The sequence below is a fragment of the Meriones unguiculatus genome, chromosome 3 (genome assembly GCF_030254825.1).
Source record: "Meriones unguiculatus strain TT.TT164.6M chromosome 3, Bangor_MerUng_6.1, whole genome shotgun sequence".
Classification (NCBI taxonomy): Eukaryota; Metazoa; Chordata; class Mammalia; order Rodentia; family Muridae; genus Meriones; species Meriones unguiculatus.
In genome coordinates this window covers 36,204,692-36,221,447 of record NC_083351.1, presented here as the reverse complement: position 1 = coordinate 36,221,447, position 16,756 = coordinate 36,204,692, and the positions used below count along the sequence as shown (strand labels likewise).

General features: G+C 52.1%; 1 protein-coding gene across 1 annotated transcript; it reads left to right on the top strand.

The window, feature by feature from the left end:
• The first annotated feature begins 552 nt into the window (after window positions 1-552).
• Window positions 553-16,265, top strand: Igfbpl1 (insulin like growth factor binding protein like 1). Its single transcript, XM_021647960.2, has 5 exons — window positions 553-1,128; window positions 9,867-9,976; window positions 10,640-10,756; window positions 13,878-14,034; window positions 15,959-16,265. Exons 1-4 carry the CDS (start codon window positions 693-695, stop codon window positions 14,025-14,027), a joined length of 813 nt encoding a protein of 270 aa, XP_021503635.1. The 5' UTR covers window positions 553-692; the 3' UTR covers window positions 14,028-14,034; window positions 15,959-16,265.
• The last annotated feature ends 491 nt before the right edge of the window (window positions 16,266-16,756 follow it).

Genomic DNA, 16,756 nt, shown 5'->3' with positions numbered 1-16,756 from the left:
GAAAGAAAGAAAGAAAGAAAGAAGAGAGAAGACAGCCTTTTCATCTGTGTTCCCATTGTTTGGATGAGACACTGGATTTTCGAGGTAATAAAAGGCGAGAGACCTGAAATTCTATAGGTAGAAAAACCCAAGTGCAAAGTCGTGTGTTACGGTTGCCAGTGAAGTGCCAGCGGGTGTTTTCTGTGAGGGGGACGCGGCTACGCGCTTAGCGCTCACCACAGGTAGAGGAAATTTCTGAAAACATGCCCAAGAACCTGATAGCCAGAGCGGCCTCCGGAAGCAAGGCTGGGGACCTGGGATTCGCGCTGGGAGGGAAATCTCCCCGTCCATTTGTCAAATCTGACCTCTTAAACTGCACGTTCCCTTTACCAAACAAAACTGGAAGAGCAAAATAAAACAGGGCATCCTGGTTTAAGGAATGAAAGGCATAACATTTGGGGCGGGCGGACAAGGTGCCATTTGGACCGGGCTGGGTCTACCCGAGAGCTCAGTCGGAGGTAGCAGGGCTGTTTTTGGAGACTTCCCTGCAGTTAGGCGCTCTGGTAGAGCCGCGCCGCTCTGGTCCCGGGCCGAGGGGCGCCCCGCGGTGCAGACCCGGCCAATCAGCGGGCGCGGGGCGGGCGCGGTGGCTTTGCGCGCACCGAGCGCCAAGCAGAGCAGAGGCGCCGCTACCGTCCGTCCCGGAGCCGGCCATGCCGCGTCTGCTGCTGCCGCTCCTGCTGCTGCTGTCGCTGGCCGGGGGCCTCGGGCTCCGCGAGGCGGGAAGACGACACCCCGAGTGCGGCCCGTGCCGGCTGGATCGCTGCCCTGCGCCCTCGCCTTGCCCAGCGCCCTGGATCGCCGCGCGCGACGAGTGCGGCTGCTGCGCCCGCTGCCTGGGCGCCGAGGGCGCGAGCTGCGGGGGACCGGTGGGCGCACGCTGCGGCCCTGGCCTGGTGTGTGCAAGCCGCGCCCCGGGGACGGCGCCCGAGGGCACCGGGCTCTGCGTGTGTGCGCAGCGCGGCGCCGTCTGCGGCTCCGACGGCCGCTCCTACTCCAGCATCTGCGCGCTGCGGCTGCGCGCCCGGCACGCACCCCGCGTGCACCCTGGCCATCTGCACAAGGCACGCGATGGCCCCTGCGAGTTCGGTGAGTGGGGTTTGACCCAGAAAGGACCCGGAGGATGGGAAAAACGGTACCCCAATGCTCTAAGATGTGGGAAATATATATATATAAATATATATATTGCACAGAATTGGACAACGCCACCTGGGCCTTAGTTTCCCCTCTACGATCAGTATTTCGCAACTTACTCCATGTTGGGGGAGACTGGACCCTGCCTGCCGCCTTACCCACTTCTTGAAGACTACAACCCCAGAGCAGAGAGGAGCGCAGACTCTTAAGAACCTGCTAGCGCAGTTATTTGAAAATGGGTATTTTAGTGGGCCCAGGACCGGGTTGTTTTAATTGGAGAGGAAAGGAAGGTGAGGATTGCCAGAGAGCAGGAGCCCCACATGGGATTCAAGAGGCGCCAAGACAGAGCACCAGGATTCAGGGTATCCGATGACACCCAGACTCAGGTCCTCCGGGGCGCTCCATTCCACAATGGGTGACACCTTTGGAAACTTGAGCTCTGAAAAGATTATGGGGCCGTTAGCTGCTGATCCAATTTAAAGTGCACATTATTTGAAGACTCCTGATTTAAAGAAATGAATATAAAACCATCAGTTGCCAGGGACGTCAAAGCTTAACACCCTACTGCAAGCCTCCCTGGTGCCCTAACTGATCACTGTCCTGGGTAAAAATTTAAAACTGAAACATCAGTGTCTGTGGATGTCCAGAAAAGCTACCCTACCTTGCCTGTGTGTGCGTGGCCAGGAGCTTTCAGAGAACAGTCTATTCTGTCTGAAAAGGACTGTGGGGAACTCAGGGGGGTTAGTGTGGGGGTTGGCTCGTCCCAGGGTGCTGCCTTGCAGCCTGTGCTTCAGGCTTCAGAAGATTTCTGGCCTGAGCTTGGGAGAGGAAGCCCAAGCCAAATGCCCAAGTTATGCTTCAAGAAAGACATCTGGGGGTTCTTTTCCCAGCCCTCCAATAGTACTGGGCATTCTGTAATTCTTCTATCCCTCCAAATAGTCCGTGGAAGTGTGCTCAAATCCAGGAATCTGGTGGCTTGTTGGCTATGGAACAGGAAGCCCACTACCCAGGGAAACAATGATGACGAGCAATCCAGCAAGGGGCTGAAGCAGGCCAGGTTGCACAAAAAAAAAGTCACCATGGCTCTTCCCTAGTCCAGGCTCCAGTGGAGGGCAGCGCTGGCTGGGGCACTCCTGGGTAGCTCCTGGCTTCTCTGGTGACACTGAACCAGGTCTTCCCCCCCCCCCCCATCCAGCCACAGTAGCTCCACGGGAGCCATTATTGACGCCCCCTCTGCCTGGAATGCTAGTTATCTGCACGAGGCACCGACACAGTCCCGTATCTCCTTCTTACAGTTCTGTCAGTGTTTTTACGATCTGCCTCCTCAGCACTTGGTTCATAGGCAGTTCCCTTTGTCTGAGGCAGGTAGCACTAATGGCCCTCGCAGGACACAGAGGAAATGCTGACCAGGCCCCCGAAAGCTTCCCAGTGCTGATGGGGTTGGGTGATTTTTCCCCAGAGTGGCATTTTTCCTAGAAGAAAGACCCCTTCAAGGCATGTGGCTCAAAACCGTGGCTGTGCAGAGGAGACCAGATCCAGATAAAGCAGGGGACTCATCCAAGATGTCCACAGAAGGTCCTGCCACCCCCCAGGTCCCAACCCCTTGTCCAGCACTCTTTCAAAACTGGAGTTGATAGTATTAAGTCAGGCAGATGGTGGTTGCTATGGTTACCAGAGTACAGACAGATGGCAGATGGAAAACCCACACCCCTAATTCACTGAAAATTACCAAATGACAAGTAAATGTGCCAACCCCTCGACTCTGATCTATGGGCTCTGAGGCCCGCCCTGGGCTTCAGCCTGGAGAATAAGGAGGTCCCCAGAGCCACAGGGAGCAATTCAAAAGCCACTTTCCAGGACCTCATTAGTGCCAGACCTCGGTACTCCTGAGCTCAGCTGTCCTTTTTACCAGGGTTTGTGTCACCTGCTTCAGACCTGATGATGCCTCTTTGTCACCTTCTGTCTTCACAGGCCTGTGTGGTCCTTGCCCTTGTGTCTCAGGGAGGCATGGGCCTGTGTGCAGGGAGCTGTTTCCTTACCTCAGCAGCACCTCGTTCTGGGCTACCCTAAAGCCATGTTTAATTCAAAAGACACAGCAGGAAACACTTTTAACAAAGCCCCTGGGGACCCTGTTTGAAGGAAAACAGACAGTTTTACTTCAGTATTGGCGACAGTCACTCCTCCTCAGCTCCTCCCAGACTCTTTCAGCACCTAGGCACCTCCACTTTAATGGAGTGAGGGTTCATAGTATTGATTAGCTCCTTCCAGTAGAGACCAGTGTCTCTGTGACACCTCCATGGGACATTGGTGGCAAGCAGTGTGTGGATCTAAATGCTGCCCTTCCCAGAAGCCTTTGCTCAGACCTTCCCACTCCCTATTACTGAGAGCACCCTTTAGTCTTTGAACATTTTGACGATCTATGTGTGAATGTTTTATTGCTAGACATTGCTTTTGTACCCATTATTGTCCTTGATTTTTGCAACCACCTCTCCCCTTAGTGGATCTCAGCCTTCCTAACCCTATGACCCTTTGCTAAAACAGTTTCTCACGTTGTGTGACCCCCAACCTATAAGGTTATTTTGTTGCTACTCCATAACTGTAATTTTGCTACTGTTAGGAATCATAATGTAAACATCTGTTTTCCAGTGGTCTTAGGTGACCCTTGTGAAAGGGTCATTCAAGCCCTCCAAAAGTGTCATGACCCTTAACAAAAGGGAACATTGAGACCCAACAAAGGGGATTTCCTGGAGTTACGTGGTTGGCCCAGTTGAGACAGTGTCTCACTCCTGGCAGATCCCTGCCACCCTTCTCCAGCCTGCAGGGCTTTGAGCCCCAGCAGCTTCTCTGAGAGCTTGAGCTCCTGAATCTTAGCAAATTCACCTTGGTTGGAATTCCTGCTTCATTTAGGAGCCCTGGGTGCGTGTTACCAGGTAACCAGAAGAGGCGGTGAATGCCACTCTGTGAAAGGGACAAAGAAAGGGGCCTCGTGTTCCAAAGCCTTTCATGAATGCCGAGGGAGGGGATTTGAGTCTCAGGCTGCAGGCAGTAGGATTAAGCCGGGGCTCCTTCCACATCCAACTGTGATTATGAGCATAAATTATCAAGACTGTTCCGCACGCTGATCATTAAATTCTTTGCTTGTGTGTGTCTTAATACAAGCAGATAGAGTCCTGGGGGATGAGTTTGGTTCTTCTTGCTTTCTGTGGCACCATTAACTTAAGTCTCTGAGGCAAGTGGGACGATCTTTCATTTCAGCCACCAAGGACTCATTTAATGAAAGGGGTTGGGAGACAGATCACCCCATGCAGTAATAATAATCCAGATCCTTTGATCTGTGCAGATCCACAGAACTAACACAGACACTGTCATTACGTGCCCACATCCCAGAGGGTGCAGGGCAGTATTGTTCTCTTCCTGAGCGGACAATGGTTCACAAACTGTCCAAGCACCAGCAGACTGCACGGCCCACTCCCAGGAAACTGAGTCTCCCGGTATTGCTTTGCCTATCCAGGTACCACGTCCTCTAACCACACACAGCTGTGACCATGACCTGCTGTCTATCCCTGGGGGTGAATGGAGTTGTGCCATCACGAATCTCCTGGGCTGATGGAAGTGTGAGCAGAAAGAAGCAGGCATTGAGCAGGGTGGGATTAGAAAGAAGGAGCTGATGCATTTAGAAGACCGACTGGGCAGGAGCTGGCCTCCCTGAAAAGCCACTTCGATCCAGTCACAGGTAGATGTGAAGGAAAACTTGCTCCTTCCAGGATGTCAGGTGGCAGCCCTGACAACACTGAGGTGAGACGCTATGTCCTGGACTTTGGAAGGTGGTTATCGTCCATCTCCGGCCTGCAGAGCGTTGAGCCACTGAAGTTTCTCAGAGCTCTGGAGAGCCTTAGGGTTAAGGGTCATGGCCTTTGGTAGCACCAGATGAGCCCTGTCACCAGAGGTCAGCAGAGAGCTGCAAACAGATACAGCATGAGTAGCTGTGTCCCTGGGTCCCTCCCTAGGACACCTTGGCGGATTGTAAGGGGTCTTCAGCTTCGGCCTCTGGAGGGCAGGCAGTGAGAACGCCATGACTTAAATCTGAAGTATTTCTGGAAGACTTATGTAAAGCTGTGACACGACTGGGAGGGCGGAGTCTTCAGGAGGTGGGAGGTGAGGTGTAACTAGAGGAAGTAGGTGGGCATCCATGCCTTGTGTGTCGGGGGTGGGGATGAAATCTTGTCCCATGAACCATCTCTATTCCTCCCTCTGCTTCCTGGCAGCCATTAGGCGAACAGCTTTCTTCCGCTCAGCCCTTCTGCTATGACACCTGTCTTGCCACAGACCTAAGCTACAGAACCAGCCGGCCATGGACTGACTCAGCTTCCAAGTGAGATGGGTACCTGTGTCCACTCTGAAGAAGCCACAGCTGAGACTAAAGCATGGCACTAAATGCACTTCAGTGTGTTTCCTTTCCCCCTGCCCATCATACCATCTCTCCTGCCTCTGGTAGTCATTGAGCACCCTGCTGTGACACTTGAGTAGCACGAGGACTAGAGATGTCTGTCCTGCTAGTGCTGTGGGCTGTCAGTCACTAGTGGGCATCCCTGGGAGCTGATGTGTGGAATGTTCCCACCCTGTGCAGAATAGAGAGTAAATAACCTGCCTGAGCCAGTCACTACAGAGCGATCGGGTGGCAAGGTGGGCCTGTAGCTGGCTCCTGAGAGCCCGGCCTTCAGGAAGTTGAACCACTCCCAGAAGTGAGGAAAGCGGCTCGCTGCCTGAAGCGCAGCGTGTGGTCCATGCCTGTATTTCATCACCCTGAAATACCTGCAGTGCCCATGACGGGACGGCTTTGTTTTGGCTCATGGTTCTGGAGGTTCCAGTCTGGAATCTACAGCCCCATTTCTCTTTTAGCACCTGGCAATGACAGCACAGTTTGGCAGCAGGTGTGGTAGAGCATGCTGCTTGCCTCCCAAACCAGGAAGCCGAAGAGAGAAGACAGCAGACCCGTACTGTCCCCTCTGTGATCACACCTCTGGTGACCTCAACCTCTCTTGCTGGGCTCCACTTTCAGGGCTGCTGTGAGGGCACAGAAGAGTCCTCCTTGGGGAGAGGAAAGATGATGGCAGGAGAGAAGTTATGTAGAGTTTGTTCTGTCCAGTCAGAAAGAGGAGAGCACACCTCCCCACCATTGAGGCTGACCCTGGGTGGCACCCCCTGCTGGTGTCCGATAAGGTTGCTGGAAAGGAAGGGGTTAACAGCTGTAGGCAGCCAGATGTGCCTTAGCTGTGGCATCCTTACTCTTACCGCGATTGTCACTGACTGTGCCGAGCTGTTATGGCTAAGAAGGCAAATTCAATGCCAGCTATATTCAAATTAAAAGAAGATGACTGACAACACAGAGCCTGAGGAAATCTTTCAAGGTCGCAGAACTGCTCTGTTTCCAACCAGTGACTTCCCAACTGTATGCCAAAGGTACGCGTCGGTTCAAAGCGGGTCTTCGAACCAGACTGAATTGTGCAGCATGCAAATTTATGGATAAATAACTGCCCTGGGAAAGGTCGCTTTAACGCTGAAAGCAGGGGCCTCTTTTGTAAAAAGAAATGGCATTTCCTGCCATGAAAGCAGCGGCAACGGCAGCCTTCCCTAGACAGTCTTTCTTAATTGTAGTTATTGAAAGAGAGGGAGCGGGAGACCTGAGGAGGGCACGCAGGAAATGTGATTTACTGGTTTATTCATTTAGGCTTGAAAGGGAGTGATGAAGTCTCATTTAAAATTTATGACTTTACTTGAAGGAAAGTGAAACACGTTGACGGAGCATCCCTCTGGAACCTATTGAAGCCTCGGAGGTGGGGGGGGCGGTTTGCGTATGACTGTCCCACCGCCGGTGGAGAACAGGCTTGCAGATGGAAGCGCCTGTGTGGCTGAGGAGGTGCTGGTTGTGTGTGTGTGTGTGTGTGTGTGTGTGTGTGTGTGTGTGTGAATGAATTAGCCCCTCTTTGTGGTGGCAGATGGGCCTTTTGCTGGACAGCTCCTGTGCGGGTCAGTGGCTGCAGGGCGCGTTAGAAATTTGGACGCTCTTTTCGGGGCATGTTAGAAGTTTGGAGGCTTCACTGGAGCTTCACCAGTGGGAATGAGCTTACCACAGGGCCTTCCAAGGGCCCAGCAGGCAGTGAGCTCTCAGTTCCTGAAGCTGTGCAAATGAGGCTGGATGTGCATGTCACATGCTCAGGCACTGGCTTGACACAGTCTGCCTCTCACTGTGTCTAGAGGAGCCAAGCTACTCTCCTTTCAGTGTTGGCTCGGCAGTTAAGAGCACTGGCTGCTCTTCCAGAGGACCTGGGTTTGATTCCCAGCACCCACAGAGCGGCCCACACTACCCGTCATTCCTCTCTGTGGCCTTCTGCCCCTGGGCCCTCTCTCTCCCTTTGTTCTCTTATTTTGTTGCAACTGTATTGCAGTAGGCACAGGCCCTTCCATACTGTCTGGTTTGCTGGCCCCAGAATGGTGATACCTCTCTTTTATGCGCTATGTTTTCTTCCTCTAGCTGTCTGTTTGCCCCATCTGTCCCTGGCTCACATGCCATGCTAATACAGTAACTGCTTCCTCCTTCCGTGGCTGGTCCACTCTACCACCCGGGCAAGCAGGGGTGTTCTCCCCAAGTCTCCAGGGTAGAGGGGAGAGCTGGTCGCCTTCCCTTTGCCAGACTTTTGCCTTGCCGGACTTCATGGCTGGGCTTGGTCTCTGGCATGGGTGTAGAGACTGCTGGACCCTAGGGTCAAATAGAAACAGATGCTTGTTTAGGGCTTGGTTGTAGGGCATCCTCCTGTGGAGCAGAGGAGGTGGCACACACCTTTAATCCCAGAACTAGGGAGACAGATGCAGGCGGATCTCTGTGAGTTCGAGGCCATCCTGGTCTACAGAGTGAGTTCCGGGACAGCCAGGGCTATACAGAGAAACCCTGTTTCAAGCCTTACCTCCCCCCCCACCCAAGAGAAAGACCATCCTGGGCATCAAGTCACCTCTAGATGGGACTTGACGCCTCACCGATCCCTGATGTGGAAAGAAGCAGGTGTGAAGGGTGAGTTAAGAGTCTAACCTGGGCTTCAGACTCTCGGGTCCTCTTAAAGAAACAGAACCCCGTGTCCCTCTTCTCTGAGCCCTCTGAACACAGAGGCAGAAAAGCACCTGGTAGCGGCTCCGCCCTTGGTAACTTAGCTTGATACTACCCATCGGGGTTCTTAATTGCAGGACCTGAGAAACCCCTGAGCATATGCCTGAGTACGAGTCTATGAAACAAGCATGCAAATAAGCTTGTTTATTGATAGTGGAATCACAAAGAAATACACTTTAAAACAGTTCTTTGGTGTGTGTATAATTCTCGCCATTCGCTGGAGATGAGAGCAATGTTGCGTCCTAATGAGATGGCTGTGCGTGTTTATCTTCACATAAAGAATTCAATCTGGGGGGCTGGCCAGATGGCTCAGAGGTTAAGGGCAATGGCTGCTCTTCCAGTGGGCCCGAGTTCAATTCCCAGCACCCACACGGGAGCTCACAACCATCTGTAACTCCAGTTCCAGGGGATCTGACACCCTCGTCTGGACTCTGCAGGCACCAGGTACTCACATGTTTCACGGACGTACATATAGACAAAACACACATACACATAAGATGAAGCACACAGTTTTTCAAAGAAGAATGGAATCTCGGGGGATGTCGGCACCGCAGGATGCAGGTCATCTGCAACGCTTTGCGAAGCGGATTGATAGTTTTGTCTTTATAACACCCCTTCGTATAAACAAATACACACTTCCACGGGCAGGAGAGGGCTTCGATGTGTCTCAGTTGCTGGTGTGGTCACTTACTGTGCATAAAACCCCGAGCTTAGCCCCCAGCGATAGTAAACCAGCTGCTGTCACACAGCTGTAATCCCAGCACTCAGGACTCAGAAGCAGGAGAAAAGACAGTTTGAAGTTACCCTTAACAACATAGGAGAATTGGAGGCCAGCCTGGGCTAAGGAAAGTGTTTCCTGTGATTCAGCCATGTTCCTATAAGAGCAGAAAGTAAAAACAAAACTAACAAAAAAATCGCACACACACCCCCTACAGCTCATCGCACACGGTTGTCTGGAGTCTGAGCTGAAAGTTTTGGGTGGCACCAATCCCAGCAACTGTATAGAATGACGGACGGCATGGACGGCAAATCCAGGTGCAAAGTTCCCATGCTCTGAAGCCAAGGCTGTCCTAAAGTTAGATTGCGAGACACGTGTGAGCACTACCAGAGCGGCCCAGATTAAGTTTTGGTCGTCGTGTGTTCAGAAAACTTTGGCTGTGGGGCCTGATTTTTCGGGACCCCGCCCCCCACAGGCACTTCGGTGGCTTACAGTTAGAGCCAGATTCCAGGAGGCCTGCAATAAGTAAGCAGGTGGCAGCCAAGGTGCCGGGGCTCCTCAGGGAGAGGCTGTGCCGAGACCCCGGAGCGCCTGACAGGGACATCGATTCTCCCCCTTGGCTCTCTTTCCGTGATGGTGAAAACGAAGGCGCGCTCTCAGATCCCAGGCCTAGGAGTGCACTCCCTCGCAGGACCCACTCCACTGCTCCCTCCTCACACCTCCTCACAGCCCTCAGAGGCCAGGGGTGGGCTCCTGAGCTAATAAATGCCCTGGGCTCCAGGGTAAATAAAGGGTTGCTCCTTTGTCTCCTGCCAGCTCCTGTGGTCCTCATGCCACCCCGAGATATCCACAATGTCACCGGGACTCAAGTGTTCCTGTCCTGTGAGGTGAAGGCTGTGCCCACGCCTGTCATCACCTGGAAGAAGGTAATCCTCTCCAAGAGTGTATACATTCCTCTGTGTGCATGTGCGTGTGGACGTGGGCGAGAAAGGCAGAAACGAAAGGACCTGTTTTTCCGTGGGTGTTTGCACATGTATCTTTTTCTGTGTGTGGGCCAGAGGTCTAGACAAAGATACAGCCGCCCTGTGCCTTAAAGCTGGCACCCCAGAACTCTCCCCAGAGGAGGGGGCTGCACTCCTTCCCATCCCATTGTTTCTTCGCTTAGATGTCTAGGAAGCTCTGCGAGCTGCTCTGTCATTAGAACCTGCTTTGCTGTGGCACAGAGCTACAGACTTGGCTGGCGACTGAGACTCCATCCTGTCTTGAACGCTGAAGGCCAATGCTGAAAGACTTCAGTTGGCCCCTTGCCCCAAAAGCCCTGTTAAGTGAAGGCTATGCTGGTCCCACCCTCCTCCACCCTTTGTCAAAGCTGGCAACCGTGAGGGCCAGCAAGGAGCTCTGTCCAGCAGGGGGCGCTGTCTGAATTAACACAGATTTAAAAGAAGGCTGCGTTATTTGCATAAGAATAAGAGGCATTTGGATTTCTATCTTAGAATCCCAGAAAGGACGCAAGTGGTGGTGGTGGTGGGAGGTCATCCTGGCTCAGAATTCTTTTTCTAAACTGTGACAGCTTTCTCTGCTTCTTACAGGTTGTGCGTTCTCCAGAGGGCACCGAGGGCTTGGAGGAGTTGCCTGGAGACCACGTCAATATAGCTGTACAGGTGCGAGGCGGCCCTTCTGACCATGAGACCACATCCTGGATTTTGGTGAGTGTTTCGGATTATTGGATGCTATCAACAAGCCACCTTTGTCTTCCCATGACATGTTTAAAGCTGTTCCCTGTTCTTTTCTTTTGGCTCTGCTGGGCATTGGACCCAGGACCTCGCTTCAGATTTTTATTTTGAAGGCTGATGAGGTGGCTTAGTGGGTAAAGGCGTTTGACCTGTGGTTCCTCGACAGTACCCACCCATATGGTGGATGGAGAGAACTGACTTCTGCAAGCTCCCCTCTGTCCTCCATACACGTGTGTGTGTGTGTGTGTGTGTGTGTGTGTGTGTATACACCCATACACAGAACAAGTGAATAAACATAATTTTTAAATATTTAACACTCTATTTTGAGATGAGGTCGCGCTAAATTGCTCAGGCGGTCGTCGAAACACGTTGACCTGTCGCTTCAGCCCTCTGAGTAGCTGTGGATGAGCCATTATGTTGTGGGGGTAACGGTGGGGGGGGCTGTTAAGGTTTTAAGATGGGGTTGCCCAGAGAGACCCACGGGTGAGTCATATGCTGTTAGGGTCACAAGAAACTGATTGCCCAGGCCGGTCCAATTTAAAGGTGAATCTATATGAGGAACGAGGAGGCAGAGGTACAGCAGAACGAGAGAGGTCCTCCCACAGTTTCTGAACTGAAGGTAGGAGACAGCCATAGCTGTGTTGGTGCCCCTTAGAAGCTGGCCAAGGCAAGAAAACACATTGTCCCCTCAAGGTGCGGGGATGCTGTAATGCCTGTTTTGAGCCTGCTGGACCCACCTTTGATGTTTGATGTTGTGACGTATTAAGCTACTAAGCTCCGGGCTGTTTGTTACAGCAACCACAAGGAACGAATGCACCTGCCTAAGGCTGCAGGTGGCGAGGAACCCGGAGCACGGGGGCTCTCCCACAGGGAACTCTTAGCGGTATCCAGATCATTTTTGCTAAGATGAGGGAGGGGCACTTGTTTGAAAAACCAAGAGAACGAGGAGCTGTAACTGAGAGTGGAGAGTCACGGTTGCTCCCTCGGCCTTACTTCCTTGTGAACTAACAGCCTGTGGCTCACCTGTGAGAGTCTCCTACAAAATGAGGCCGGTAACACTCACCCTTCTCCCCTGTGTGCTGTGACAAAACTTTTCCCGGGGCGATACTAACACGCACGCACACACACACACACACACACACACACACACATGTATACACACCCCAGACCCCAGATAGGGATCCCATGACAGACCAGAGTATGAATACCACCCAAGGGCGATACGGTGAACCAGTGAGTTTTATTGGGGTTACGTACAGGAATACGGGTGAGGGGTTACTTACAGGAGCAGAAATGACTCCCAGACAGCTGCATCACCAAAGCCCACCCCAGCTGGGTGACAGCTCATAAGGCTGTGAACCGGGAACACACTGCACAGCCTGTAGGAAACTCAGCAGATTGGAGTGTGGCCTTTCCAAGTGCCTCAGTTGGTCTAAGCCTCTTCTGGGCAGCTTAACTGGTTTCTGCTTCTCACAGGCAGCTGGTCTGGCCTCAGGGTCTCCTCAGCAGCTCAGCTTCCTGCTGTCTGAGAGGTACTCTCAGCTTTTATTGCCTACTCTGGAACGGAGGGATCAAGTGAATCTGGTCAGTTTCAGAAACTTCCTGAAGCTATTTGAGTTGTCTAACCTTTCTGGTTACTGGGCTTCTCTGCCAAATGGAATGTTTCAGTCCCTGAGAAAACTGTTACAAGACACCTTAGTTGGTGTGAGTTCAAGTGATACTGTGTGCCTAAACGACCCACAGCCAGTAATGATTTGCAATGGACAGGGGCTGTTAGAACAGAAGCCAAAAGAGATGAACATGGGTATGGATGAGGTGGTGAAGTCCAGCGTGCCCTCAGGGGCTGTCTGCCTTACTTCCACCAGCTCTGGGTCGTTTGACAACTGAAGGGACACTAGCCAGCTCGAGGATGGGAAACATGGCTCTGGCAGGCCTTGCCCTTCTCCCCCATTCCCTCTGCCTGGCTAAAAACTGTTAGATTACGTTGCTAAAGCCAGCCACCAAGATCTGTTTCCTTATTTGGCCACGTCCTCCTTCTGAGGCTGACCACCAAGATCCAGCTATCAAAGCATTAAAGTCCAGCAATCAGAAGCCCTGTTGTGGCTCACCTTATTAATCAGCTCCGTCAAAACTGAACACCACATTGTAATACAGGGTTTCTTTACCTTCGTAAACTGCCATTTTCCTGTGTGCCATGTCTGTATCCTCTCTGTGTAGAGGTGGGCCTTTGTTGTTTCCCCCACCAGGACAAATCCCCTTCCCCTTCTCCCTTGTCCCATTGCCCTTTCTCCCTCATCCTCTCTCTCTTATTCCCTACCCCTTATCCCTCTGGGGCAAATAAATCTCCTTTGTGCTGAGAACTTGGCCTTATGGTACCTTGAGCCGAATCCTGGTCTCTTTAACAGCATTTCATCCAGGAGAGGGACTTGGAAAGCAGATGAGTGTGTGTGGCCTTCTCAGATCAAGCGCATCCCCTCTTCTGTGTGTTGAGGGACAAGATCTCTTGGGGGCTGCCCCATACAGGACATTTGGGGGGTCTTCGCGGTGGGTAGATGCTTGTCCTTAAGACTCGTGCCATGTTCCTCAAAATCAGCCCTTGTCATCTTCAATGAAAGTGTGGAGCAGCTCAAGGTAAAGGCTGAGGATACAGAGAAGCCACTGAAGGGAGCCACAGCAGGGAACAGGCCCTTCAGGAGGGTCGCTAAGATGGCAGTGTCACTGTATGCCTGGCCTCCATGGCAAGAGGAGGAACCAGCTGGCCTGTCAGACTCTGGAAAGACACTAGTGTGCAACTCTCTCCTCGTGAGCTGAGGGCAGGCTGTGGCATGGCCCAGTTGGCAGAGTGCTTGCTTAGCATGCAGGAGGCCCTGTACTTGATCCCCAGCGCCGCATAAACTATGCATGGTAGAATGAGCCTCTTGCCCTAGCACTCTGGAAGTGGAAACAGGAAGATCAGGAGTTCGGGACCCTCCTCAGCCTCATAGTGAGTATGAGTGCAACACAAGACCTAGAAAGAAAATGTGGAACAAGGAGTCAGTTTTGAGTGTGATGTGTGGCGTGTGCAAGCAGATAAACGTGCCTGTTGTGTTTCTAGATAAATCCTCTGAAGAAGGAAGATGAGGGAGTGTACCACTGTCATGCAGCCAATGCCATTGGAGAGGCCCAGTCCCACAGCATGGTGACAGTCCTCGACCTGAGCAGATACAAAAGCCTCCACTCCCCAGTTCCGGCTGGCCTCCTGTGATGAACTGGTACACATTCAAAGCCATTTCTGTCTCTCTCCCCACAGCATGAGATAATTTAGGTGGCTTACGGAAGGCCTGTAAGAAAGAAGAGAGAGATGTAGGTAAGTCTAGGAAACCTGAGGAAAAGCAGAGAGCAGGCCTCCTGAAGGCTGGCAGCTGGAGGCTCTTCTGTGTTCCTACAGGCATCTCTGAGTTTTCCCAGGGTGCAAAGTTAAGGGCTGTGAACACAGGTGTCCACAAGCTGAAAAAGGGCAGACTGTTTCTACTTCCTGTGGGGATGAAGAGGCAGGCAGTGTCACTGTGGACATCGTGGCGGGTGCTGTCCCCACAGGGAGCCTGGGCTTGTGTACTCATCCCACGGCCTCCTGGGCAACTCTCTAAGCCCCGCCTTCCAGCCCTCAGCACTGTGCTGCTTAAAACAGCAGAGCTGAGGAGGGGAGGGTCAGATCTGCCTTCTGTCACCTAGGTGACATCCGGTTGTATTTGTCCCCACCCACAGGTGACTAGGAGCTTGGCTCTCTCACAGGTCTCATAAAACTTTCTGCTTAAAAGTGAGGTCACATCTGCTGATGGAGCACTGGCCATAGCGAGGCACACACAACTATGTTAGGTGGATGAAGTGGGACACACACACACTTACACACACACACACACACACACACACTCCACTCAGGCAGGGAGGCATGGTCCTCTCACAGGTGTGGGAGTCGTCATCATGAACAGGTACCAGTGTCAAGACTGACCAGCAAGGTCGAATACAGCAGGAAAAATTAGAGGTGAGTGTTACTGACGTTCTGTGATTTTTAAATTTTTCTGTGTTTGAGTATTTGCCTGCATCGTGTGTATGTGCCGCAGGCATGCCTAATACCATGGAGAGCACAGAGGGCGTTGGATCCCCTGGAACTAAATTTATAGATGGTTGTAAGTTGCCATGTAGGTGCTGGGAACTGAATCCAGGTCCTCTGCCAGAGTAGCCAGTGCTGTTAGCTTCCGAGCCATCTGAGATAGACATTTTTTTAAAAATTATCTCATTTTATTGACATTTGTGTTTTTGCCTTCGTGTATGTCTGCACAAGGGCGTCAGAGCCCCTGGAACTGGAGTTACAGACAGTTGTGAATGGCCATGTGGGTGCTGGGATTTGAACAGGGGTCCTTTGGGAGAGCAGCCAGTGCTCTTAACCACTGAGCCACCTCTCCAGTCCCTGTGACAGACATTTTAAAAGCAGGATTTTGCTATGGGTTTTGATCCCATGATCCTTTTGACCACTTCTGTTGGGCTGCCTGCCACGAGTTCTATAGAGAATGTGTGGAAAAATGACAGCATCAGCCCAGTTCAGGGCGTGCGGCAGGCTTGAGGCAGGAGGAACACTGGAGAAACTGAAGAAGTGACTGAGGAAGCGGCTGGCATTGGGGTTGAAGGGCAGGGTGAGTCTTCAGAGGTCCAAGATAGAGGGAGAAAAACATGAAAGTGTAAACCATAGGATTTTAGCAAAGCTGGAAGATCAGTTGTCATCCTAATGCTCAACTATTTATTATGCACAATATGTATTATTTATATGCACTGTTTTATATAGCTTATAATAATAAGGTCTGCATCCATGTTTTGAGCACCCTCTCTAGCGAGTACCAGGCCAGCTCCTGGTTGTGAGCCTAGGGGAACGCAATGCTTACTACCACCAGACAGCCATACTGGAGCTTTTCAGGGCTTGAGAAGTCCTTTCCTGTAAACTGCGGTCTGCTTCTGTGGAACACCCAGACTTTGGTCTTGAATATTCTCGCGGCCCCAGAACCCCCCTTTCCTGTTAGCCCTGGCTGCATCCCTCACTGAAGAGGGATTTGAACCTCGGCATCGCACCCTGCCCCTCCCACTTAACACACAGGTCACAACAGAGCTAGCTTTGGCCTCTAACGTCTCCCCCTTTCTTCCTAGGTTTCTGGAGACACCGGTCACAAAGCGATGGATCAAGGAGTGGATCGTTTAGGGAACATTTGGGGAAACTGCCTGTAGATGACTGCTTTTTGTATTTTTTTTTTTAAGGAATGCAAACTAGATTCTTACACAGATGTAGTTTTTAGCAGGGCCAACCTTGGGGGTCTGGACATGCATGCAGCTTTTTTTTACACTTTTGGAGTGAATTGTTCTAGAACACAATTCTTTTTTAACTCTTCTGTCCCAGGAAAGGTCGCACACTATGTTTGTAATTCTAAAGGGCTCAAAACAAGGCACGTGCCGACCAACCAACTCATGACTTGGTGTCTGTGACTGCTCCGTGGGTGCTCTGTGACTGGGTGTGTGTAATGAAGGGAGGGGGGTCCCTGTGCCCTCTCCTTGGTGCTGCGTTGGACCTTTTCCCTTCTCCGGGTCACGTTTTCCACCTGTGATCGTAACATCTGGACTGGATATTCCTCATGCTCCCTGTAGCCTAACCCTTCTAGAGTGAGAGGGCCCTAGGAAACTATAGCCCTGGCACAGGAATGCATAGCCATCACTTCATACCTGAGGATGCACAGCTGGGGTGGCTCTTCTGATCTTACCTTCTCCCTGGAGCAAGCAGAGTTAGCTCTAGGCGGGACCCATTGACCAAGCTGTGCACCTCCCAGCATTCTCCCGGCAGATAGACAGTAGATACCTGACTTTTGCTCGTCACACTGAAGAGAGGAAGCCAGGTGTCATCTGTCGGTGGCGGAATCGCGCTGCAGGAACGGGCTCTGTCCTTACCCAGGCAGC